Source organism: Bombina bombina, chromosome 1 (assembly GCF_027579735.1).
Source record: "Bombina bombina isolate aBomBom1 chromosome 1, aBomBom1.pri, whole genome shotgun sequence".
Lineage (NCBI taxonomy): Eukaryota > Metazoa > Chordata > Amphibia > Anura > Bombinatoridae > Bombina > Bombina bombina.
In genome coordinates, this window is record NC_069499.1 from 38939216 (window position 1) to 38966660 (window position 27445).

Below are 27445 nucleotides of genomic sequence, written 5' to 3' on the forward strand. Positions count from 1 at the left end.
GATTACAGACAGAAGGGCACCGAGAACCTTTGTAAAAATTCTTGGAGCTGTAGCTAGGCCAAACGGCAGAGCCACAAACTGGTAATGCTTGTCCAGAAAAGAGAATCTCAGGAACTGATAATGATCTGGATGAATCGGAATATGCAGATATGCATCCTGTAAATCTATTGTGGACATATAATGCCCTTGCTGAACAAAAGGCAAGATAGTCCTTACAGTTACCATCTTGAACGTTGGTATCCTTACATAACGATTCAATATTTTTAGATCCAGAACTGGTCTGAAGGAATTCTCCTTCTTTGGTACAATGAAGAGATTTGAATAAAACCCCATCCCCTGTTCCGGAACTGGAACTGGCATAATTACTCCAGCCAACTCTAGATCTGAAACACAATTCAGAAATGCTTGAGCTTTCACTGGATTTACTGGGACACGGGAAAGAAAAAATCTCTTTGCAGGAGGTCTCATCTTGAAACCAATTCTGTACCCTTCTGAAACAATGTTCTGAATCCAAAGATTGTGAACAGAATTGATCCAAATTTCTTTGAAAAAACGTAACCTGCCCCCTACCAGCTGAGCTGGAATGAGGGCCGCACCTTCATGTGGACTTAGAAGCAGGCTTTGCCTTTCTAGCAGGCTTGGATTTATTCCAGACTGGAGATGGTTTCCAAACTGAAACTGCTCCTGAGGATGAAGGATTAGGCTTTTGTTCTTTGTTGAAACGAAAGGAACGAAAACGATTATTAGCCCTGTTTTTACCCTTAGATTTTTTATCCTGTGGTAAAAAAGTTCCTTTCCCACCAGTAACAGTTGAGATAATAGAATCCAACTGAGAACCAAATAATGTGTTACCCTGGAAAGAAATGGAAAGTAGAGTTGATTTAGAAGCCATATCAGCATTCCAAGTCTTAAGCCATAAAGCTCTTCTAGCTAAAATAGCTAGAGACATAAACCTGACATCAACTCTGATAATATCAAAAATGGCATCACAGATAAAATTATTAGCATTCTGAAGAAGAATAATAATATCATGAGAATCATGATCTGTTACTTGTTGCGCTAAAGTTTCCAACCAAAAAGTTGAAGCTGCAGCAACATCAGCCAAAGATATAGCAGGTCTAAGAAGATTACCTGAACACAGATAAGCTTTTCTTAGAAAGGATTCAATTTTCCTATCTAAAGGATCCTTAAACGAAGTACCATCTGACGTAGGAATAGTAGTACGTTTAGCAAGGGTAGAAATAGCCCCATCAACTTTAGGGATTTTGTCCCAAAATTCTAATCTGTCAGACGGCACAGGATATAATTGCTTAAAACGTTTAGAAGGAGTAAATGAATTACCCAATTTATCCCATTCTTTGGAAATTACTGCAGAAATAGCATTAGGAACAGGAAAAACTTCTGGAATAACCACAGGAGATTTAAATACCTTATCTAAACGTTTAGAATTAGTATCAAGAGGACCAGAATCCTCTATTTCTAAAGCAATTAGTACTTCTTTAAGTAAAGAACGAATAAATTCCATTTTAAATAAATATGAAGATTTATCAGCATCAATCTCTGAGACAGAATCCTCTGAACCAGAAGAGTCATCAGAATCAGAATGATGATGTTCATTTAAAAATTCATCTGTAGGGAGAGAAGTTTTAAAAGATTTTTTACGTTTACTAGAAGGAGAAATAACAGACATAGCCTTCTTGATGGATTCAGAAACAAAATCTCTTATGTTATCAGGAACATTCTGCACCTTAGATGTTGAAGGAACTGCAACAGGCAATGGTACTTTACTAAAGGAAATATTATCTGCATTAACAAGTTTGTCATGACAATTAATACAAACAACAGCCGGAGGAATAGCTACCAAAAGTTTACAGCAGATACACTTAGCTTTGGTAGATCCAGCACTAGACAGCGATTTTCCTGTAGTATCTTCTGACTCAGATGCAACGTGAGACATCTTGCAACATGTAAGAGAAAAAACAACATATAAAGCAAAATTGATCAAATTCCTTAAATGACAGTTTCAAGAATGGGAAAAAATGCCAAAGAATAAGCTTCTAGCAACCAGAAGCAATGAAAAATGAGACTTAAATAATGTGGAGACAAAAGCGACGCCCATATTTTTTAGCGCCAAATAAGACGCCCACATTATTTGGCACCTAAATGCTTTTGGCGCCAAAAAATGACGCCACATCCGGAACGCCAACATTTTTGGCGCAAAATAACGTCAAAAAATGACGCAACTTCCGGCGACACGTATGACGCCGGAAACGGAAAAGATTTTTTGCGCCAAAAAAGTCCGCGCCAAGAATGACGCAATAAAATGAAGCATTTTCAGCCCCCGCGAGCCTAACAGCCCACAGGGAAAAAAGAGTCAAATTTTTGAAGGTAAGAAAAAATGATTAATTCAAATGCATTATCCCAAATATGAAACTGACTGTCTGAAAAATAAGGAATGTTGAACATTCTGAGTCAAGGCAAATAAATGTTTGAATACATATATTTAGAACTTTATAAACAAAGTGCCCAACCATAGCTTAGAGTGTCACAGAAAATAAGATATACTTACCCCAGGACACTCATCTACATGTTTGTAGAAAGCCAAACCAGTACTGAAACGAGAATCAGCAGAGGTAATGGTATATAAATAAGAGTATATCGTCGATCTGAAAAGGGAGGTAAGAGATGAATATCTACGACCGATAACAGAGAACCTATGAAATAGACCCCGTAGAAGGAGATCACTGCATTCAAATAGGCAATACTCTCCTCACATCCCTCTGACATTCACTGCACGCTGAGAGGAAAACCGGGCTCCAACTTGCTGCGGAGCGCATATCAACGTAGAATCTAGCACAAACTTACTTCACCACCTCCATAGGAGGCAAAGTTTGTAAAACTGAATTGTGGGTGTGGTGAGGGGTGTATTTATAGGCATTTTGAGGTTTGGGAAACTTTGCCCCTCCTGGTAGGAATGTATATCCCATACGTCACTAGCTCATGGACTCTTGCTAATTACATGAAAGAAATTGTATTTTCTATCTGAATCATGAAAGAAAATGTTGTGGTTTAATGTCTCTTTAATGTATTCCCAATGATCCATTTAACTGCTGGAGTGTATGAAATGATGTACAAATAGCTCCTTTACCTTTATTTTGTCATATGAAATAGCTGCTTTAAAAAATAAATACATCTATACAGCAGGATTGGCTGTAGCTATGTGAACAGCATAAATCACCATCCCAGTGGGGGGGTGCGAAAGAGAGACCCCAACCCATTTGAAAGGGTGCTCCTGCAGCAGCTTTGAATGTGATTAACACCAGCTGCACATCGTCTCTTTAAATATAAGGCTTATAAAGGACTTGCATCAGGTTTATACCAGCTTTGTGCAACAGCTTACGGCAGTGTGGAATTAGTACAACATTTATTGATGACATTAAAGTATATCCATTGCATTAACAGCTGTCACTATAAGCTGTGCCCTGCTGGGAACCTGCTACCTGTATGACTTATAGTACCTATAGTTTCATGTAATCTATTGCTGCTATACAGCGCACCCATAGTGAATCTAGCCAATGTTTTACTTCTGTGAAAAATATATCATCAATATATTTACCTTCCACCTTTGGTTTGACCTCAGCAACTCTCTCAGCAAACTTCTTTTTGAAGTACAAAGACTGCAGCCTCTGTTGATAGTGATTAATCCTGTAACGTCAACCAAAATAGGAAAGTGGTTTAAAACAACTTTTGGGTTTCATCCCCCTTTAAAGGGACAGTAAGCTTTAAAAGTTTTAACACCACATTTAAATGTCTGCACCAGACAATCATAAAAACGTGCACTTTCATTTTTTTTTCAATTTTCCTTTTTTGTTACTATGTGAATCCTGCGCAACAATGGTTTACCAGCTCTGAACTGTAGTGCTTTATATGTATTGTTAAAAAAAAATTAAAGTTGACCCGGTGATCTTGAGTTTGGAAAGAAATAGGTAAAAACCCAGTGCGGCACAAACAGAGAAAAGAAAAATGTTTTGTAGTTACGAAGGGTCTGTATTCTCATTTCCAACTGCATAAAACAGAAATCAGGGCAATGCACCAGTTGAGAATACTGAATAAATGCAGAACAGTTTTAGTTTCAGTTTAATTCTATCCATCTGGCATCTGCTATAGATTTTGCTTATTTTTAAGATTCAGATTTAGCTTGTGTGTGCTTTATATTATCTCATGCACCAAAAGACTTCCTCACTGTGGTGAGATGTTTAATCTCGCAGACAATGAAAAGCTGATAGAGACGGGAGAAACGCCAAGACACAAAAGCCAACAGAATTGTGTATTTATATTTTCAGAACCAAACAACTGAGCCAGGAAGATAAAAGAGAACTGGAGCTGATCTGGCGTTTGCTATTAGCGTTAGGTCGTCTTTACCTTCATCAGGGACTTCATGTAGGATAAATAAAATTATCTGTGAAGTTCTAGACACAGGTAGATAAAATGGAACAAGATACATTGCATATTATTGTATTTACCTGCTCATCTCAAAAAGGAATCTGTCTGCTTTAGCCATACGATCTAGTTCATGTTTGTGCTCTTCCAGCAAGTCTACGTCAGCCTTTTCAGGAACAAATTTTAGCAGCTGAAATGATACACAACATATATGTTCATTATACAGAATGCAAGAGAGATAAATCAGTTATAGTAAACCCAATCCCTAGCTGTAGCGATTACCCTAACCCTGAATCCCTAACCATAGCCATAACCCTTAAACGTAACCATAACCCCTGACCCTTAACCACAATCCTAACCCTGAATCCCTAACCATAGCCGTAACCCTAACCCCTGACCCTTAACCACAATCCTAACTCTGAATCCCTAACCATAGCCATAACCCCTAAACGTAACCATAACCCCTGACCCTTAACCACAATCCTAACTCTGAATCCTTAACTGTAGCCATAACTCTAACCCTTAAAGGGACAGTCTAGTCAAAATTAAACTTTCATTATTCAGATAGGACTTTTAATTTTAATCAACTTTCCAATTTACTTTTATCATCAAATTTGCTTTTTATCTCTTGCTATTCTTAGTTTAAACTAAACATAGGTAGTCTCATATGCTAAATTCTAAGCCTTTGAGGGCTGCCTCTTATCACATGCTTTTTAAATCTCTTTTCAACACAAAGAGACAGAAAGTACACGTGGGCCATATAGATAACACTGTGTTCAGGCACAGGGGGTTATTTAAGATCTAGCACAATACAATGCTAAATTTAAGACAATAGATAATAAACAGTCACAGTCATGTGATCAGGGGGCTGGAAGAAGGTTCTTAGATACAAGGTAATCACAGAAGTAAAAACATAATTTATGCTTACCTAATAAATTTATTTCTCTTGTGGTGTATCCAGTCCACGGATCATCCATTACTTGTGGGATATTCTCCTTCCCAACAGGAAGTTGCAAGAGGATCACCCACAGCAGAGCTGCTATATAGCTCCTCCCCTCACTGCCATATCCAGTCATTCGACCGAAACAAGCCGAGAAAGGAGAAAACCATAGGGTGCAGTGGTGACTGTAGTTGAATTAAAATTTAGACCTGCCTTAAAAGGACAGGGCGGGCGTGGACTGGATACACTACAAGAGAAATAAATTTATCAGGTAAGCATAAATTATGTTTTCTCTTGTTAAGTGTATCCAGTCCACGGATCATCCATTACTTGTGGGATACCAATACCAAAGCTAAAGTACACGGATGATGGGAGGGACAAGGCAGGATTAAAAGGAAGGAACCACTGCCTGAAGAACCTTTCTCCCAAAAACAGCCTCCGAAGAAGCAAAAGTATCAAATTTGTAAAATTTTGAAAAGGTGTGAAGCGAAGACCAAGTCGCAGCCTTGCAAATCTGTTCAACAGAGGCCTCATTTTTAAAGGCCCAGGTGGAAGCCACAGCTCTAGTAGAATGAGCTGTAATCCTTTCAGGGGGCTGCTGTCCAGCAGTCTCATAGGTTAGGCGTATTATGCTCCGAAGCCAAAAGGAAAGAGAGGTTGCCGAAGCTTTTTGACCTCTCCTCTGTCCAGAGTAAACGACAAACAGGGAATATGTTTGACGAAAATCTTTAGTAGCTTGTAAGTAAAACTTCAAGGCACGGACTACATCCAGATTATGTAAAATACATTCCTTCTTAGAAGAAGGATTAGGACACAATGATGGAACAACAATCTCTTGATTGATATTCTTGTTAGAAACCACCTTAGGTAAAAACCCAGGTTTGGTACGCAGAACTACCTTATCTGCATGAAAAATCAGATAAGGAGAATCACATTGTAAGGCAGATAGCTCAGAGACTCTCCGAGCCGAGGAAATAGCCATCAAAAACAGAACTTTCCAAGATAAAAGTTTAATATCAATGGAATGAACGGGTTCAAACGGAACTCCTTGAAGAACTTTAAGAACCAAGTTTTAGCTCCACGGGGGAGCAACAGGTTTAAACACAGGCTTAATTCTAACTAAAGCCTGACAAAATGTCTGGACGTCTGGAACCTCTGCCAGACGCTTGTGCAAAAGAATAGACAGAGCAGAAATCTGTCCTCTTAAGGAACTAGCTGATAATCCTTTGTCCAAACCCTCTTGGAGAAAGGACAATATCCTAGGAATCCTAACCTTACTCCATGAGTAATTCTTGGATTCGCACCAATAAAGATATTTACGCCATATCTTGTGGTAGATTTTCCTGGTGACAGGCTTTCGTGCCTGTATTAAGGTATCAATGACTGACTCAGAGAAGCCACGCTTTGATAGAATCAAGCGTTCAATCTCCATGCAGTCAGTCTCAGAGAAATTAGATTTGGATGATTGAAAGGACCTTGTATTAGAAGGTCCTGTCTCAGAGGCAGAGCCCATGGTGGAAAGGATGACATGTCCACTAGGTCTGCATACCAGGTCCTGCGTGGCCACGCAGGCGCTATCAGAATCACTGATGCTCTCTCCTGTTTTATTTTGGCAATCAGTCGAGGGAGCAGAGGAAACGGTGGAAACACATAAGCCAGGTTGAAGAACCAAGGCGCTGCTAGAGAACCTATCAGCGTCGCTTCTGGGTCCCTGGACCTGGATCCGTAACAAGGAAGCTTGGCGTTCTGGCGAGACGCCATGAGATCCAGTTCTGGTTTGCCCCAACGATGAACCAATTGAGCAAACACCTCCGGATGGAGTTCCCACTCCCCCGGGTTAAAAAGTCTGACGACTTAGAAAATCCGTCTCCCAGTTCTCTACACCTGGGATATGGATTGCTGATAGGTAGCAAGAGTGAGTCTCTGCCCAGCGAATTATCTTGGAGACTTCTAACATCGCTAGGGAACTCCTGGTTCCCCCTTGATGGTTGATGTAAGCCACAGTCGTGATGTTGTCCGACTGAAATCTGATGAACCTCAGGGTTGCTAACTGAGGCCAAGCTAGAAGAGCATTGAATATTGCTCTTAACTCCAGAATATTTATTGGGAGGAGTTTCTCCTCCTGAGTCCACGATCCCTGAGCCTTCAGGGAATTCCAGACTGCACCCCAACCTAGAAGGCTGGCATCTGTTGTTACAATCGTCCAATCTGGCCTGCGAAAAGACATACCCTTGGACAGATGGACCCGAGATAGCCACCAGAGAAGAGAATCTCTGGTCTCTTGATCCAGATTTAGTAGAGGGGACAAATCTGAGTAATCCCCATTCCACTGACTTAGCATGCATAATTGCAGCGGTCTGAGATGCAGGCGTGCAAATGGCACTATGTCCATTGCCGCTACCATTAAGCCGATTACTTCCATGCACTGAGCCACTGACGGGCGTGGAATGGAATGAAGGACACGGCAAGCATTTAGAAGTTTTGATAACCTGGACTCCGTCAGTTAAATTTTCATCTCTACAGAATCTATAAGAGTCCGTAGGAAGGAGACTCTTGTGAGTGGTGATAGAGAACTCTTCCACGTTCACTTTCCACCCATGCGACCTCAGAAATGCCAGAACTATCTCTGTATGAGACTTGGCAATTTGAAAGCTTGACGCCTGTATCAGGATGTCGTCTAGATAAGGAGCCACCGCTATGCCCCGCGGTCTTAGAACCGCCAGAAGTGAGCCCAGAACCTTTGTAAAAATTCTCGGGGCTGTAGCCAACCCGAAGGGAAGAGCTACAAATTGGTAATGCCTGTCTAGAAAGGCAAACCTTAGGAACCGATGATGATCTTTGTGAATCGGTATGTGAAGGTAGGCATCCTTTAAGTCCACTGTGGTCATGTACTGACCCTCTTGGATCATGGGTAGGATGGTCCGAATAGTTTCCATTTTGAATGATGGAACTCTGAGGAATTTGTTTAAGATCTTTAGATCCAAAATTGGTCTGAAGGTTCCCTCTTTCTTGGGAACCACAAACAGATTTGAATAAAACCCCTGTCCTTGTTCCATCCGCGGAACTGGATGGATCACTCCCATTACTAGGAGGTCTTGTATACAGCTTAGGAATGCCTCTTTCTTTATCTGGTTTGCTGATAACCTTGAAAGATGAAATCTCCCTTGTGGAGGAGAAGCTTTGAAGTCCAGAAGATATCCCTGAGATATGATCTCCAACGCCCAGGGATCCTGAACATCTCTTGCCCACGCCTGGGCGAAGAGAGAAAGTCTGCCCCCCACTAGATCCGTTTACGGATAGGGGGCCGTTCCTTCATGCTGTCTTGGGGGCAGCAGCAGGCTTTCTGGCCTGCTTGCCCTTGTTCCAGGACTGGTTAGGTTTCCAGGCCTGTCTGGAATGAGCAACGGTTCCCTCTTGTTTTGAAGCGGAGGAAGTTGATGCTGCTCCTGCCTTGAAATTTCGAAAGGCACGAAATTAGACTCTTTGGCCTTTGATTTGGCCCTGTCCTGAGGAAGGGTATGACCCTTACCTCCAGTAATGTCAGCAATAATTTCCTTCAAGCCATGCCCGAATAAGGTCTGCCCCTTGAAAGGAATGTTGAGTAATTTAGACTTTGAAGTCACGTCAGCTGACCAGGATTTAAGCCATAACGCCCTACGCGCCTGGATGGCGAATCCGGAATTCTTAGCCGTTAGTTTAGTCAAATGAACAATAGCATCAGAAACAAATGAGTTAGCTAGCTTAAGCGTTCTAAGCTTGTCAATAATTTCAGTCAATGGAGCTGTATGGATGGCCTCTTCCAGGGCCTCAAACCAGAATGCCACCGCAGCAGTGAAAGGCGCAATGCATGCAAGGGGCTGTAAAATAAAACCTTGTTGAATAAACATTTTCTTAAGGTAACCCTCCAATTTTTTATCCATTGGATCTGAAAAAGCACAACTATCCTCAACCGGGATAGTGGTACGCTTTGCTAAAGTAGAAACTGCTCCCTCCACCTTAGAGACAGTCTGCCATAAGTCCCGTGTAGTGGCGTCTATTGGAAACATTTTTCTAAAAATAGGAGGTGGGGAAAAAGGCACACCTGGTCTATCCCACTCCTTGCTAATAATTTCTGTAAGCCTTTTAGGTATAGGAAAAACATCAGTACACACCGGCACCGCATAGTATTTATCCAGCCTACACAATTTCTCTGGTACTGCAACTGTGTTACAGTCATTCAGAGCAGCTAGTACCTCCCCAAGCAATACACAGAGGTTCTCAAGCTTAAATTTAAAATTAGAAATCTCTGAATCAGGTTTCCCCGAGTCAGAGATGTCACCCACAGACTGAAGCTCTCCGTCCTCATGTTCTGCATATTGTGACGCAGTATCAGACATGGCTCTTACAGCATCTGCGCGCTCTGTATCTCTTCTAACCCCAGAGCTATTGCGCTTGCCTCTTAATTCAGGCAATCTGGATAATACCTCTGACAGGGTATTATTCATGATTGCAGCCATGTCCTGCAAGGTAATCGCTATGGGCGTCCCTGATGTAATTGGCGCCATACTAGCGTGCGTCCCCTGAGCGGGAGGCGAAGGGTCTGACACGTGGGGAGAGTTAGTCGGCATAACTTCCCCCACGATAGAACCCTCTAGTGACAATTCTTTTATAGATAAAGACTGATCTTTACCGTTTAAGGTGAAATCAATACATTTAGTACACATTCTCCTATGGGGCTCCACCATGGCTTTCAAACATAATGAACAAGTTTCCTCTGTGTCAGACATGTTTATACAGACTAGCAATGAGACTAGCAAGCTTGGAAAAAACTTTAAAACAAGTTTACAAGCAATATAAAAAACGTTACTGTGCCTTTAAGAAACACAAATTTTGTCAAAATTTGAAATAACAGTGAAAAAACAGAATTTATGTTTACCTGATAAATTACTTTCTCCAACGGTGTGTCCGGTCCACGGCGTCATCCTTACTTGTGGGATATTCTCTTCCCCAACAGGAAATGGCAAAGAGCCCAGCAAAGCTGGTCACATGATCCCTCCTAGGCTCCGCCTTCCCCAGTCATTCGACCGACGTAAAGGAGGAATATTTGCATAGGAGAAACCATATGATACCGTGGTGACTGTAGTTAGAGAAAATAAATCATCAGACCTGATTAAAAAACCAGGGCGGGCCGTGGACCGGACACACCGTTGGAGAAAGTAATTTATCAGGTAAACATAAATTCTGTTTTCTCCAACATAGGTGTGTCCGGTCCACGGCGTCATCCTTACTTGTGGGAACCAATACCAAAGCTTTAGGACACGGATGATGGGAGGGAGCAAATCAGGTCACCTAGATGGAAGGTACCACGGCTTGCAAAACCTTTCTCCCAAAAATAGCCTCAGAAGAAGCAAAAGTATCAAATTTGTAAAATTTGGTAAAAGTGTGCAGTGAAGACCAAGTCGCTGCCTTACATATCTGATCAACAGAAGCCTCGTTCTTGAAGGCCCATGTGGAAGCCACGGCCCTAGTGGAATGAGCTGTGATTCTTTCAGGAGGCTGCCGTCCGGCAGTCTCATAAGCCAATCTGATGATGCTTTTAAGCCAAAAAGAGAGAGAGGTAGAAGTTGCTTTTTGACCTCTCCTTTTACCAGAATAAACAACAAACAAGGAAGATGTTTGTCTAAAATCCTTTGTAGCCTCTAAATAGAATTTTAGAGCACGAACTACATCCAAATTGTGCAACAAACGTTCCTTCTTTGAAACTGGATTCGGACACAAAGAAGGCACGACTATCTCCTGGTTAATATTTTTGTTAGAAACAACTTTCGGAAGAAAACCAGGTTTAGTACGCAAAACCACCTTATCTGCATGGAACACCAGATAAGGAGGAGAACACTGCAGAGCAGATAACTCTGAAACTCTTCTAGCAGAAGAAATTGCAACCAAAAACAAAACTTTCCAAGATAATAACTTGATATCAACGGAATGTAGGGGTTCAAACGGAACCCCCTGAAGAACTGAAAGAACTAAATTGAGACTCCAAGGAGGAGTCAAAGGTTTGTAAACAGGCTTGATTCTAACCAGAGCCTGAACAAAAGCTTGAACATCTGGCACAGCCGCCAGCTTTTTGTGAAGTAAAACAGATAAAGCAGAAATCTGTCCCTTCAAAGAACTTGCAGATAATCCTTTCTCCAAACCTTCTTGAAGAAAGGATAGAATCTTAGGAATTCTTATCTTGTTCCATGGGAATCCTTTAGATTCACACCAACAGATATATTTTTTCCATATTTTATGGTAGATTTTTCTAGTTACAGGCTTTCTAGCCTGAACAAGAGTATCAATGACAGAATCTGAGAACCCTCGCTTTGATAAAATCAAGCGTTCAATCTCCAAGCAGTCAGTTGGAGTGAGGCCAGATTCGGATGTTCGAACGGACCTTGAACAAGAAGGTCCTGTCTCAAAGGTAGCTTCCATGGTGGAGCCGATGACATATTCACCAGATCTGCATACCAAGTCCTGCGTGGCCACGCAGGAGCTATCAAGATCACCGATACCCTCTCCTGTTTGATCCTGGCTACCAGCCTGGGAATGAGAGGAAACGGTGGGAACATATAAGCTAGGTTGAAGCTCCAAGGTGCTACTAGTGCATCCACTAGAGTCGCCTTGGGATCCCTGGATCTGGACCCGTAGCAAGGAACCTTGAAGTTCTGACGAGACGCCATCAGATCCATGTCTGGAATGCCCCACAATTGAATTATTTGGGCAAAGATTTCCGGATGGAGTTCCCACTCCCCCGGATGAAATGTCTGACGACTCAGAAAATCCGCTTCCCAATTTTCCACTCCTGGGATGTGGATTGCAGACAAGTGGCAGGAGTGAGTCTCCGCCCATTGAATTATTTTGGTCACTTCTTCCATCGCCAGGGAACTCTTTGTTCCCCCCTGATGGTTGATATACGCAACAGTCGTCATGTTGTCTGATTGAAACCGTATGAATTTGGCCTTTGCTAGCTGAGGCCAAGCCTTGAGAGCATTGAATATCGCTCTCAGTTCCAGAATATTTATCGGGAGAAGAGATTCTTCCCGAGACCAAAGACCCTGAGCTTTCAGGGGTTCCCAGACCGTGCCCCAGCCCACCAGACTGGCGTCGGTCGTGACAATGACCCACTCTGGTCTGCGGAAGCTCATCCCTTGTGACAGATTGTCCAGGGTCAGCCACCAACGGAGTGAATCTCTGGTCCTCTGATCTACTTGTATCTTCAGAGACAAGTCTGTATAATCCCCATTCCACTGACTGAGCATGCACAGTTGTAATGGTCTTAGATGAATTCGCGCAAAAGGAACTATGTCCATTGCCGCGACCATCAAACCTATTACTTCCATGCACTGCGCTATGGAAGGAAGAAGAACAGAATGAAGTACTTGACAAGAGCTTAGAAGTTTTGATTTTCTGGCCTCTGTCAGAAAAATCCTCATTTCTAAGGAGTCTATTATTGTTCCCAAGAAGGGAACTCTTGTTGACGGAGATAGAGAACTTTTTTCTACGTTCACTTTCCACCCGTGAGATCTGAGAAAGGCCAGGACAATGTCCGTATGAGCCTTTGCTTGTGGTAGAGACGACGCTTGAATCAGTATGTCGTCCAAGTAAGGTACTACTGCAATGCCCCTTGGTCTTAGCACCGCTAGAAGGGACCCTAGTACCTTTGTGAAAATTCTTGGAGCAGTGGCTAATCCGAATGGAAGTGCCACAAACTGGTAATGCTTGTCCAGAAAGGAGAACCTTAGGAACCGATGATGTTCCTTGTGGATAGGAATATGTAGATACGCATCCTTTAAATCCACCGTGGTCATGAATTGACCTTCCTGGATGGTAGGAAGAATTGTCCGAATGGTTTCCATTTTGAACGATGGAACCTTGAGAAATTTGTTTAGGATCTTGAGATCTAAGATTGGTCTGAATGTTTCCTCTTTTTTGGGAACTATGAACAGATTGGAGTAGAATCCCATCCCTTGTTCTCCTAATGGAACAGGATGAATCACTCCCATTTTTAACAGGTCTTCTACACAATGTAAGAATGCCTGTCTTTTTATGTGGTCTGAAGACAATTGAGACCTGTGGAACCTTCCCCTTGGGAGTAGCTCCTTGAATTCCAGAAGATAACCTTGGGAGACTATTTCTAGCGCCCAAGGATCCAGAACATCTCTTGCCCAAGCCTGAGCGAAGAGAGAAAGTCTGCCCCCCACCAGATCCGGTCCCGGATCGGGGGCCAACATCTCATGCTGTCTTGGTAGCAGTGGCAGGTTTCTTGGCCTGCTTACCTTTGTTCCAGCCTTGCATTGGCCTCCAGGCTGGCTTGGTTTGAGAAGTATTACCCTCTTGCTTAGAGGATGTAGAACTTGAGGCTGGTCCGTTTCTGCGAAAGGGACGAAAATTTGGTTTATTTTTAGCCTTAAAAGACCTATCCTGAGGAAGGGCGTGGCCCTTACCCCCAGTGATATCTGAAATAATCTCTTTCAAGTCAGGGCCAAACAGCGTTTTCCCCTTGAAAGGTATGTTAAGCAATTTGTTCTTGGAGGACGCATCCGCTGACCAAGACTTTAGCCAAAGCGCTCTGCGCGCCACAATAGCAAACCCTGAATTTTTCGCCGCTAATCTAGCTAATTGCAAAGTGGCGTCTAAGGTAAAAGAGTTAGCCAACTTAAGTGCTTGAACTCCGCCCATAACCTCCTCATAAGAGGATGCTTGATTGAGCGACTTTTCTAGTTCCTCGAACCAGAAACACGCTGCTGTAGTGACAGGAACAATGCATGAAATTGGTTGTAGAAGGTAACCTTGCTGAACAAACATCTTTTTAAGCAAACCCTCTAATTTTTTGTCCATAGGATCTTTAAAAGCACAACTATCTTCTATAGGGATAGTGGTGCGTTTGTTTAGAGTAGAAACCGCCCCCTCGACCTTGGGGACTGTCTGCCATAAGTCCTTCCTGGGGTCGACCATAGGAAATAATTTCTTAAATATAGGGGGAGGGACAAAGGGTATGCCGGGCCTTTCCCATTCTTTATTTACAATGTCCGCCACCCGCTTGGGTATAGGAAAAGCTTCGGGGGGCACCGGGACCTCTAGGAACCTGTCCATTTTACATAATTTCTCTGGAATGACCAAATTGTCACAATCATCCAGAGTAGATAACACCTCCTTAAGCAGAGCGCGGAGATGTTCCAATTTAAATTTAAATGTAATAACATCAGGTTCAGCTTGTTGAGAAATTTTTCCTGAATCTGAAATTTCTCCCTCAGACAAAACCTCCCTAGCCCCTTCAGACTGGTGTAAGGGCATGTCAGAACCATTATCATCAGCGTCCTCATGCTCTTCAGTATCTAAAACAGAGCAGTCGCGCTTTCGCTGATAAGTGGGCATTTTGGCTAAAATGTTTTTAATAGAATTATCCATTACAGCCGTTAATTGTTGCATAGTAAGGAGGATTGGCGCACTAGATGTACTAGGGGCCTCCTGAGTGGGCAAGACTGGTGTAGACATAGAAGGGGATGATTCAGTACCATGCTTACTCCCCTCACTTAAGGAATCGTTTTGGGCAACATTATTATCAGTGGTATCATTGTCCCTACTTTGTTTGTCACATTTATCACATATATTTAAATGGATAGGAACCTTGGCTTCCGAACATACAGAACATCGTCTATCTGGTAGTTCAGACATGTTAATAGGCCTAAACTTGGTAACAAAGCACAAAAAACGTTTTAAAATAAAACCGTTACTGTCTCTTTAAATTTTAAACTGAACACACTTTTTTACTGAATATACGCAAAAGTATGAAGGAAATGTTCAAAATTCACCAAAATTTCACCACAGTGTCATAAAGCCTTAAAAGTATTGCACACCAAATTTGAAAGCTTTAACTCTTAAAATAACGGAACCGGAGCCGTTTTTACATTTAACCCCTATACAGTCCCTGGTATCTGCTTTGCTGAGACCCAACCAAGCCCAGAGGGGAATACGATACCAAATGACGCCTTCAAAAAGCTTTTTCAGTGGATCTGAGCTCCTCACACATGCATCTGCATGCCTTGCTTCTCAAAAACAACTGCGCATTAGTGGCGCGAAAATGAGGCTCTGCCTATGACTAGAAAAGGCCCCCAGTGAAAAAGGTGTCCAATACAGTGCCTGTCCATTTTTTTAACAATTTGCCAAGATTAAAATAACTCTCCTAAGTTATAAACCATTAAACATGCTTATATAGTAATCGTTTTGGCCCAGAAAAATGTCTACCAGTCTTTAAAGCCCTTGTGAAGCCCTTGTATTCTTATATTGAAAATTAAGAAAATGGCTTACCGGATCCCATAGGGAAAATGACAGCTTCCAGCATTACCAAGTCTTGTTAGAAATGTGTCATACCTCAAGCAGCCAAAGTCTGCTCACTGTTTCCCCCAACTGAAGTTAATTCCTCTCAACAGTCCTGTGTGGAAACAGCCATCGATTTTAGTAACGGTTGCTAAAATCATTTTCCTCTTACAAACAGAAATCTTCATCTCTTTTCTGTTTCAGAGTAAATAGTACATACCAGCACTATTTTAAAATAACAAACTCTTGATTGAAGAATAAAAACTACATTTAAACACCAAAAAACTCTGAGCCATCTCCGTGGAGATGTTGCCTGTGCAACGGCAAAGAGAATGACTGGGGAAGGCGGAGCCTAGGAGGGATCATGTGACCAGCTTTGCTGGGCTCTTTGCCATTTCCTGTTGGGGAAGAGAATATCCCACAAGTAAGGATGACGCCGTGGACCGGACACACCTATGTTGGAGAAAAGGCAGTTACACTAACGAAATTTTTACAGTGTATGTAATAAGTTAGCAGAGCATTGCACCCACTTGCAAATGGATGATTAACCCCTTAATACCAAAAACGGAATAATAAATAACAAAAACGTTTTTCAAACAGTCACAACAACTGCCACAGCTCTACTGTGGCTTTTTACCTCCCTCAAAAACGACTTTGAAGCCCTTTGAGCCCTCCAGAGATGTCCTGGAACATGCAGGAAGAAGCTGGATGTCTGTGTCTGTAATTTTTGCTGCGCAAAAAAGCGCTAAAAACATAATTTATGTAAGAACTTACCTGATAAATTCATTTCTTTCATATTAGCAAGAGTCCATGAGCTAGTGACGTATGGGATATACATTCCTACCAGGAGGGGCAAAGTTTCCCAAACCTCAAAATGCCTATAAATACACCCCTCACCACACCCACAATTCAGTTTAACGAATAGCCAAGAAGTGGGGTGATAAAAAAGTGCGAAAGCATATAAAATAAGGAATTGGAATAATTGTGCTTTATACAAAATCATAACCACCACAAAAAAAGGGCGGGCCTCATGGACTCTTGCTAATATGAAAGAAATGAATTTATCAGGTAAGTTCTTACATAAATTATGTTTTCTTTCATGTAATTAGCAAGAGTCCATGAGCTAGTGATGTATGGGATAATGACTACCCAAGAAGTGGATCTTTCCACACAAGAGTCACTAGAGAGGGAGGGATAAAATAAAGACAGCCAATTCCTGCTGAAAATAATCCACACCCAAAATAAAGTTTAACGAAAAACATAAGCAGAAGATTCAAACTGAAACCGCTGCCTGAAGTACTTTTCTACCAAAAACTGCTTCAGAAGAAGAAAATACATCAAAATGGTAGAATTTAGTAAAAGTATGCAAAGAGGACCAAGTCGCTGCTTTGCAGATCTGGTCAACCGAAGCTTCATTCCTAAACGCCCAGGAAGTAGAAACTGACCTAGTAGAATGAGCTGTAATCCTCTGAGGCGGAGTTTTACCCGACTCAACATAGGCAAGATGAATTAAGGATTTCAACCAAGATGCCAAAGAAATGGCAGAAGCTTTCTGGCCTTTTCTAGAACCGGAAAAGATAACAAATAGACTAGAAGTCTTACGAAAAGATTTCGTAGCTTCAACATAATATTTCAAAGCTCTAACAACATCCAAAGAATGCAACGATTTCTCCTTAGAATTCTTAGGATTAGGACATAATGAAGGAACCACAATTTCTCTACTAATGTTGTTGGAATTCACAACTTTAGGTAAAAATTCAAAAGAAGTTCGCAACACCGCCTTATCCTGATGAAAAATCAGAAAAGGAGACTCACAAGAAAGAGCAGATAATTCAGAAACTCTTCTGGCAGAAGAGATGGCCAAAAGGAACAAAACTTTCCAAGAAAGTAATTTAATGTCCAATGAATGCATAGGTTCAAACGGAGGAGCTTGAAGAGCTCCCAGAACCAAATTCAAACTCCAAGGAGGAGAAATTGACTTAATGACAGGTTTTATACGAACCAAAGCTTGTACAAAACAATGAATATCAGGAAGAATAGCAATCTTTCTGTGAAAAAGAACAGAAAGAGCAGAGATTTGTCCTTTCAAAGAACTTGCGGACAAACCCTTATCTAAACCATCCTGAAGGAACTGTAAAATTCTCGGTATTCTAAAAGAATGCCAGGAAAAATGATGAGAAAGACACCAAGAAATATAAGTCTTCCAGACTCTATAATATATCTCTCGAGATACAGATTTACGAGCCTGTAACATAGTATTAATCACAGAGTCAGAGAAACCTCTTTGACCAAGAATCAAGCGTTCAATCTCCATACCTTTAAATTTAAGGATTTCAGATCCTGATGGAAAAAAGGACCTTGTGACAGAAGGTCTGGTCTTAACGGAAGAGTCCACGGTTGGCAAGAGGCCATCCGGACAAGATCCGCATACCAAAACCTGTGAGGCCATGCCGGAGCTACCAGCAGAACAAACGAGCATTCCTTCAGAATCTTGGAGATTACTCTTGGAAGAAGAACTAGAGGCGGAAAGATATAGGCAGGATGATACTTCCAAGGAAGTGATAATGCATCCACTGCCTCCGCCTGAGGATCCCGGGATCTGGACAGATACCTGGGAAGTTTCTTGTTTAGATGGGACGCCATCAGATCTATTTCTGGAAGTTCCCACATTTGAACAATCTGAAGAAATACCTCTGGGTGAAGAGACCATTCGCCCGGATGCAACGTTTGGCGACTGAGATAATCCGCTTCCCAATTGTCTACACCTGGGATATGAACCGCAGAGATTAGACAGGAGCTGGATTCCGCCCAAACCAAAATTCGAGATACTTCTTTCATAGCCAGAGGACTGTGAGTCCCTCCTTGATGATTGATGTATGCCACAGTTGTGACATTGTCTGTCTGAAAACAAATGAACGATTCTCTCTTCAGAAGAGGCCAAAACTGAAGAGCTCTGAAAATTGCACGGAGTTCCAAAATATTGATCGGTAATCTCACCTCCTGAGATTCCCAAACTCCTTGTGCCGTCAGAGATCCCCACACAGCTCCCCAACCTGTGAGACTTGCATCTGTTGAAATTACAGTCCAGGTCGGAAGCACAAAAGAAGCCCCCTGAATTAAACGATGGTGATCTGTCCACCATGTTAGAGAGTGTCGAACAATCGGTTTTAAAGATATTAATTGAGATATCTTCGTGTAATCCTTGCACCATTGCTTCAGCATACAGAGCTGAAGAGGTCGCATGTGAAAACGAGCAAAGGGGATCGCGTCCGATGCAGCAGTCATAACACCTAGAATTTCCATGCATAAGGCTACCGAAGGGAATGATTGTGACTGAAGGTTTCGACAAGCTGTAATCAACTTTAGACGTCTCTTGTCTGTTAAAGACAGAGTCATGGACACTGAATCCATCTGGAAACCCAGAAAGGTTACCCTTGTCTGAGGAATCAAAGAACTTTTTGGTAAACTGATCCTCCAACCATGATCTTGAAGAAACAACACAAGTCGATTCGTATGAGATTCTGCTAAATGAAAAGACTGAGCAAGTACCAAGATATCGTCCAAATAAGGAAATACCACAATACCCTGTTCTCTGATTACAGACAGCAGGGCACCGAGAACTTTTGTAAAAATTCTTGGAGCTGTAGCTAGGCCAAACGGCAGAGCCACAAACTGGTAATGCTTGTCCAGAAACGAGAATCTCAGGAACTGATAATGATCTGGATGAATCGGAATATGCAGATATGCATCCTGTAAATCTATTGTGGACATATAATTCCCTTGCTGAACAAAAGGTAAGATAGTCCTTACAGTTACCATCTTGAATGTTGGTATCCTTACATAACGATTCAATATTTTTAGATCCAGAACTGGTCTGAAAGAATTCTCCTTCTTTGGTACAATGAAGAGATTTGAATAAAACCCCATCCCCTGTTCCGGAACTGGAACTGGCATAATTACTCCAGTCAACTCTAGATCTGAAACATATTTCAGAAATGCTTGAGCTTTTACTGGATTTACTGGGACACGGGAAAGAAAAAATCTCTTTGCAGGAGGTCTCAACTTGAAACCAATTCTGTACCCTTCTGAAACAATGCTCTGAATCCAAAGATTGTGAACAGAATTGATCCAAATTTCCTTGAAAAAACGTAACCTGCCCCCTACCAGCTGAGCTGGAATGAGGGCCGCACCTTCATGTGGACTTAGAAGCAGGCTTTGCCTTTCTAGCTGGTTTGGATTTATTCCAAACTGGAGATGGTCTCCAAACTGAAACTGCTCCTGAGGATGAAGGATCAGGCTTTTGTTCTTTGTTGAAACGAAAGGAACGAAAACGATTATTAGCCCTGTTTTTACCTTTAGATTTTTTATCCTGTGGTAAAAAAGTTCCTTTCCCACCAGTAACAGTTGAAATAATGGAATCCAACTGAGAACCAAATAATTTGTTACCCTGGAAAGAAATGGAAAGTAAAGTTGATTTAGAAGCCATATCAGCATTCCAAGTTTTAAGCCATAAAGCTCTTCTAGCTAAAATAGCTAGAGACATAAACCTGACATCAACTCTGATAATATCAAAAATGGCATCACAGATAAAATTATTAGCATGTTGAAGAAGAATAATAATATCATGAGAATCACGATGTGTTACTTGTTGCGCTAAAGTTTCCAACCAAAAAGTTGAAGCCGCAGCAACATCAGCCAAAGATATAGCAGGTCTAAGAAGATTACCTGAACACAGATAAGCTTTTCTTAGAAAGGACTCAATTTTCCTATCTAGAGGATCCTTAAACGAAGTACCATCTGACGTAGGAATAGTAGTACGTTTAGCAAGGGTAGAAATAGCCCCATCAACTTTAGGGATCTTGTCCCAAAATTCTAATCTGTCAGACGGCACAGGATATAATTGCTTAAAACGTTTAGAAGGAGTAAATGAATTACCAAAATTATCCCATTCTTTGGAAATTACTGCAGAAATAGCATCAGGAACAGGAAAAACTTCTGGAATAACTACAGGAGATTTAAAAACCTTATTTAAACGTTTAGATTTAGTATCAAGAGGACCAGAATCCTCTATTTCTAAAGCAATTAGGACTTCTTTAAGTAAAGAACGAATAAATTCCATTTTAAATAAATATGAAGATTTATCAGCATCAACCTCTGAGACAGAATCCTCTGAACCAGAGGAATCATCAGAATCAGAATGATGATGTTCAGTTAAAAATTCATCTGTAGGGAGAGAAGTTTTAAAAGATTTTTTACGTTTACTAGAAGGAGAAATAACAGACATAGCCTTCTTTATGGATTCTGAAACAAAATCTCTTATATTATCAGGAACATTCTGCACCTTAGATGTTGAAGGAACTGCAACAGGCAATGGTACTTTACTAAAGGAAATATTATCTGCTTTAACAAGTTTGTCATGACAATCAATACAAACAACAGCTGGAGGAATAGCTACCAAAAGTTTACAGCAGATACACTTAGCTTTGGTAGATTCAGCACTTGACAGCGATTTTCCTGTAGTATCTTCTGACTCAGATGCAACGTGAGACATCTTGCAATATGTAAGAGAAAAAACAACATATATATAAAGCAAAATTGATCAAATTCCTTAAATGACAGTTTCAGGAATGGGAAAAAATGCCAAAGAACAAGCTTCTAGCAACCAGAAGCAATAAAAAATGAGACTTAAATAATGTGGAGACAAAAGTGACGCCCATATTTTTTCGCGCCAAATAAGACGCCCACATTATTTGGCGCCTAAATGCTTTTTGGCGCCAAAAATGACGCCACATCCGGAACGCCGACATTTTTGGCGCAAAATAACGTCAAAAAATGACGCAACTTCCGGCGACACGTATGACGCCGGAAACGGAAATAGAATTTTTGCGCCAAAAAAGTCCGCGCCAAGAATGACGCAATAAAATGAAGCATTTTCAGCCCCCGCGAGCCTAACAGCCCACAGGGAAAAAAGTCAAATTTTAAGGTAAGAAAAATGTTAAAATGCATTATCCCAAATATGAAACTGACTGTCTGAAAATAAGGAAAGTTGAACATTCTGAGTCAAGGCAAATAAATGTTTGAATACATATATTTAGAACTTTATAAACAAAGTGCCCAACCATAGCTAGGAGTGTCACAGAAAATAAGACTTACTTACCCCAGGACACTCATCTACATATAGTAGATAGCCAAACCAGTACTGAAACGAGAATCAGCAGAGGTAATGGTATATATAAGAGTATATCGTCGATCTGAAAAGGGAGGTAAGAGATGAATCTCTACGACCGATAACAGAGAACCTATGAAAAAGACCCCTTAGAAGGAGATCACTGCATTCAAATAGGCAATACTCTCCTCACATCCCTCTGACATTCACTGCACGCTGAGAGGAAAACCGGGCTCCAACTTGCTGCGGAGCGCATATCAACGTAGAATCTAGCACAAACTTACTTCACCACCTCCATCGGAGGCAAAGTTTGTAAAACTGAATTGTGGGTGTGGTGAGGGGTGTATTTATAGGCATTTTGAGGTTTGGGAAACTTTGCCCCTCCTGGTAGGAATGTATATCCCATACGTCACTAGCTCATGGACTCTTGCTAATTACATGAAAGAAATAGGCCCCTCCCACTCATATTACAACAGTGGAAAGCCTCAGGAAACTGTTTCTAGGCAAAAATCAAGCCAGCCATGTGGAAAAAACTAGGCCCCAATAAGTTTTATCACCAAACATATATAAAAAACGATTAAACATGCCAGCAAACGTTTTATATTACACTTTTATAAGAGTATGTATCTCTGTTAATAAGCCGGATACCAGTTGCTATCACTGCATTTAAGGCTTTACTTACATTACTTCGGTATCAGCAGCATTTTCTAGCAAATTCCATTCCCTAGAAAAATATTAACTGCACATACCTTATTGCAGGAAAACCTGCACGCCATTCCCCCTCTGAAGTTACCTCACTCCTCAGAATATGTGAGAACAGCAATGGATCTTAGTTACTTCTGCTAAGATCATAGAAAACGCAGGCAGATTCTTCTTCTAAATACTGCCTGAGATAAACAGTACGCTCCGGTACCATTTTAAAATAACAAACTTTTGATTGAAGAAATAAACTAAGTATAAAACACCACTCTCCTCTTACGACCTCCTTCTTTGTTGAGAGTTGCAAGAGAATGACTGGATATGGCAGTGAGGGGAGGAGCTATATAGCAGCTCTGCTGTGGGTGATCCTCTTGCAACTTCCTGTTGGGAAGGAGAATATCCCACAAGTAATGGATGATCCATGGACTGGATACACTTAACAAGAGAAAAGTATATTAATAACTGTGTTGGTTATGCAAAACTGGGGAATGGGTAATAAAGGGATTATCTATCTTTTAAATCAATAACAATTCTATTGTAGACTGTCCCTTTAACCGTAACCATGACCCTAAATCATATCCCTAACCCTCAACCCTTAATCGCAGCCATAACTCTAACCTTTAACTGTAACCATAACCCTTAACCATATCCCTTACCCTCAACCCTTAATCACAGCCATAACCCTAACCCTTAACTCTAACCAAAACCCTTACCCTTAACTGTAGCCATAAGCCTAACCTTTAACCCCTAACCGTAGCCATAACCCTAACCTTCAACCTCTAACTGTAGCCATAACCCTAACTCTTAACCCCCTAGTTGTAGCTGTAATGCTAACCCTCAATCCCTAACCATAGCCATAACCCTAAACACCTAGCCATAGCCATAACCCTAACCCTCAATCCCTAACTGTAACCATAACTCTAACCCTTAATTCCATAATCATAGCCATAACCCTAACCCTCAACACCTAAATGTAGCCATAACCCTAACCTTCAATCCCTAACAGTAGCCATAACCATTACCTTCAATCCTTAACAGTAGCTGTATCCCTAGCCCTCAATCTTTAACTGTAGACTTAACCCTAACTCTCAATCCCTACCAAAACCCTCAACTCCTAACCAAATCCATAAACCTAACCCTCAACCCCTAACTGCAGTCATAATTCTAACCCTCAATCACTAAACGTAACCATAACTCTAACCTTAAACCCCCAACTCTAATCATAACCCTAAAACTCCAAACCTTAACCCTAGTCAAAGCATTAAACTACCATTCCCTAACCATAGCCATAATTCCTAAATGGCAATTCGTAACCGTAGCACTTTCTTTCAATCCCTAACCCATGCCATACTGCTTAACCAAAGCCATAACCCTAAATCCAACCCTTATCCCTAATCTAGCCACATGACTTTATCCCCAATCCCTACTCATAAACAATAATCCAAACTGTAAACTCAGTTCTAAACACCAATGTCATCTTTGGTTGCCATATTCTATATTCCATATAATCTAGAGAATTAACTCCACAGACAGTCAAACATTTTGAAAACAATCGCTGTTGAGTATTGAGTGATGCAGGTTCGCAGGAGTGTTGGATGCTCACCTGCTCCAGCATGTCTTTAGGAAGATCCTCCTGCTCATCCATGGTCAGCATCGCTCGCTTTATTTCTTCATTAGACAACTTCAGCCTGAAACAAGACGATAATTACACCCAGTGGAAATAAATAATGTAGCTGTTTGGTGAAGTTTTACAGATTTCTTGCAGTGAATGAGCCTCATGAAGAACTAAGTTAAAAGGGACAAGGACAGTAGTGACACATGCTGAAAATATTGTAAAGAATCAGAGCATATTTTCTATATTAGAACACAACCTTTTAGCCAGACAGAATGTCCAAAATATTGCAGTGCAATCTCCGCTTGGCTACAATGTGACCACAGCAACGTCACCTGTGCAAGAGGTGTTCAAATCAGCCAATAGGATGAGATCTACAGAAATCCTATTGGCTGTTCACATTATTTTCAAATTTTTAATTTAGATTTTTTAATTGGTTATTTTTTTTATTTTTTTTTTATAAGAATAGTTATGTTAGGGGTTAATAATTATATTTAGTGTCGCCAATGTCGGGGAGCAGCGGATTAGGGGTGTTTAGACTAGGGGTTTATGTTAGGGTGTTAGGTTTAAACTTAACTTTCTTTTCCCCATAGACATCAATGGGGTTGCGTTACGGCGATCTCCATTCCGCGACCACAGGTGTTAGTTTTCTAACACTCTCTCCCCATTGATGTCTATGGGGGAAAGTGTGCACGAGCACGTAAACTCAGCCCTTGGCTTTCCACTATAATGCACAGCACAAAGAGGCTTTTCATTAACTCGTAATGGCAGCGCTATGGAGAGTTAAATAATGAATTTTTTTTGATGTTATTTTCGCATCCTGTTTAGCGCAAAACTCATAATCTAGGGGTTTGTTTTTAATTCTGAATAATTCAACATTTTATGGGGAATTACATTTTGAGTTTTACGTCCCTTTAGACTGTGCTAGCGACGTAATACAGCATTATCATCATCATCAGAGGATGGCGTACATACTGCAGTATCCAGAATCCTAGCCCTGCAACATTCTATGCAGCAATTGTTTTATCATTATCAATCTCTCCCTATCTAGCTGCAGAAAATAAACTAAACAGTTTTGCCATTAAAATACAAAATAATGGACATTTTGCAAAATCCAGTGCTTCACTGCAGATATAGAATATTCATTTACAAAACAAGTGACTTTATTGTCTATTTAAAAGGGGAAGTCTACTTGATTTTATTATTGTATAAAAATATAGATATCTCCTTTATTACCCATTCCCCAGCTTTCCATAACCAATATTGTTATATAAATATACTTTATAACATCTAAACCTCTGCCTGATTCTAAGCCCCTGCTGGCCGCCTCTTATCTCACTGCATTGTATTAGCTTTTCACAGACAGACAGTGCTAGTTCATGTGTACCATATAGATAACATTATGCTCACTCCTGTGGAGTTATGCAGAAACCAGCACTGATTGGATAAAATGTAAGTTTGTAAAAAAAGAAAAGAAAAAAAAAGGGCAGTCTGCAGAGGCTTAGATACAAGGTAATCACAGACGTAAAAAGTATATTAATATAACTGAGATAAGGGGCAGTCTGCAGAGGCTTGGATACAAGGTAATCGCAGAGGTAAAAAGTATATTAATATAACTGAGATAAGGGGCAGTGTGCAGAGGCTTAGATACAAGGTAATCGCAGAGGTAAAAAGTATATTAATATAACAGATAAGGGGCAGTCTGCAGAGGCTTAGATACAAGGTAATCGCAGGGGTATAAAGTATATTAATATAACTGAGATAAAGGGCAGTCTGCAGAGGCTTAGATACAAAGTAATCACAGAGGTAAAAAGGTATTAATATAACGGTTTGTTATGCACAACTGGGAATGGGTAATAAAAGGAATTATCTTTTTAAACAATGACAATTTTAGGTTGACTGTCCCTTTAACATTACTTTATTCTGCACTGTCAACCATAGGTGTTTCCCAAATGCTTAAACCTACCGCCTTTGCAGACAGCATATTTCATTATATGACATGTCAGAAGAGTAGTTATTACATTAAACTATCAAATGGAAATCTGACCATAAAATATTACGTAAGGGCATATTGCTGCCAGGGAAATTCTTCTGGCAGATACAATCAGTCTGAAGATGTCGGTGAGCGTGCTGATGACAAACGCACACAGAGATATGTAGACATCGCTGAGCTTACACTGTTTGTACTAATCCTTCCCCCACCTTTTAAACTCAGTAACACCCAGGGTAGGATTTTGGCACCAGAGCGCAAGAGGAGACACGCTCTGGCATGCTGAACAGATAGCTAAGCTACCTCGTGTTAGACTGCGGTTTAGAAAAAGGATTCCTGAAAAGCCTCTTTTAGGTACAGTCATTACAAGAATATTTACTGAAACTGCTATTTACTGATCGCTTTTGATTATTTAAACTTAAATGGGAATAAAATGAGGTATAAAGAGCATCTTCCCACTATTGCCTGCCTGCCAAGGGGTTAAACACATAGCTTAAAGGGACATGAAACTCACATTTTTGCTTCCGTGATTTAGATAGAGCATGTAGTTTTAAACAACTTTCCAATTTACTTCCATTAAATAATTTGCTTAATTCTCTTGATATCCATTCTTTAAAAGCAAATCTAAATAGGCTCAGTAGCTGCTGATTGGTGGCTGCACATAGATGACTCATGTGATTGGCTTACCCATGTGCATTGCTATTTCTTGAACAAAGGATATCTGAAGAATGAAGCAAATTAAATATATAAATAAATTGGAATGTTGTTTAAAATTGTATTCTCCATCTGAATCATGAAATACATTTTTGGCTTTCATGTCCCTTTAAATCAGCTCTGGAGTGGTAATAGACTGGCAACACTGAGATGAATACGAGCTAGTTAGCCAATCAAGAGTAGCATATGTGCGTAGCAGCAAATCACTGGCTGTTCATCTTAGGATCGACAAGGGTTGTAAACAAGGGATAAGCAGCTCCCTATGCACTTATTTTAAACTAGAAAGTCTCTAACTTTCTTAAGCACTAGTAAATCGATATGAAACCCAAAATGTTTCTTTAGTGATTCAGATAGAGCAGCAATTTTAAACCACTTTTTTTATTTACTTCTATTATCAATTTTTCTTCGTTCTCTTAGTATCTTTTGTTGAAAATAAGGGACGTTAGCTCAGTAGCCGGCCCACTTCTGGAGCACTGTATGGCAGCAGTTTTGCAAGAATGTTGCCCATTTGCAAGAGCACTAGATGGCAGCAGTTTTACAAGAATG

The 27445-nt window shown here is 40.8% G+C and overlaps 1 protein-coding gene across 3 annotated transcripts in view; it reads right to left on the bottom strand.

Moving 5' to 3' along the window:
- The window catches only part of DAAM1 (dishevelled associated activator of morphogenesis 1), a 427341-nt gene that overhangs the window by 32423 nt on the left and 367473 nt on the right, over positions 1 to 27445 (bottom strand). For all 3 annotated transcript variants that reach the window (XM_053697309.1, XM_053697307.1, XM_053697308.1), the window contains 3 exons: positions 24187 to 24271; positions 4524 to 4630; positions 3617 to 3705 (listed from right to left, as the gene is read on the bottom strand). In XM_053697309.1, the coding sequence (XP_053553284.1) occupies positions 3617 to 3705; positions 4524 to 4630; positions 24187 to 24271 (281 nt within the window). The remainder of the gene's footprint in view (positions 1 to 3616; positions 3706 to 4523; positions 4631 to 24186; positions 24272 to 27445) is intronic.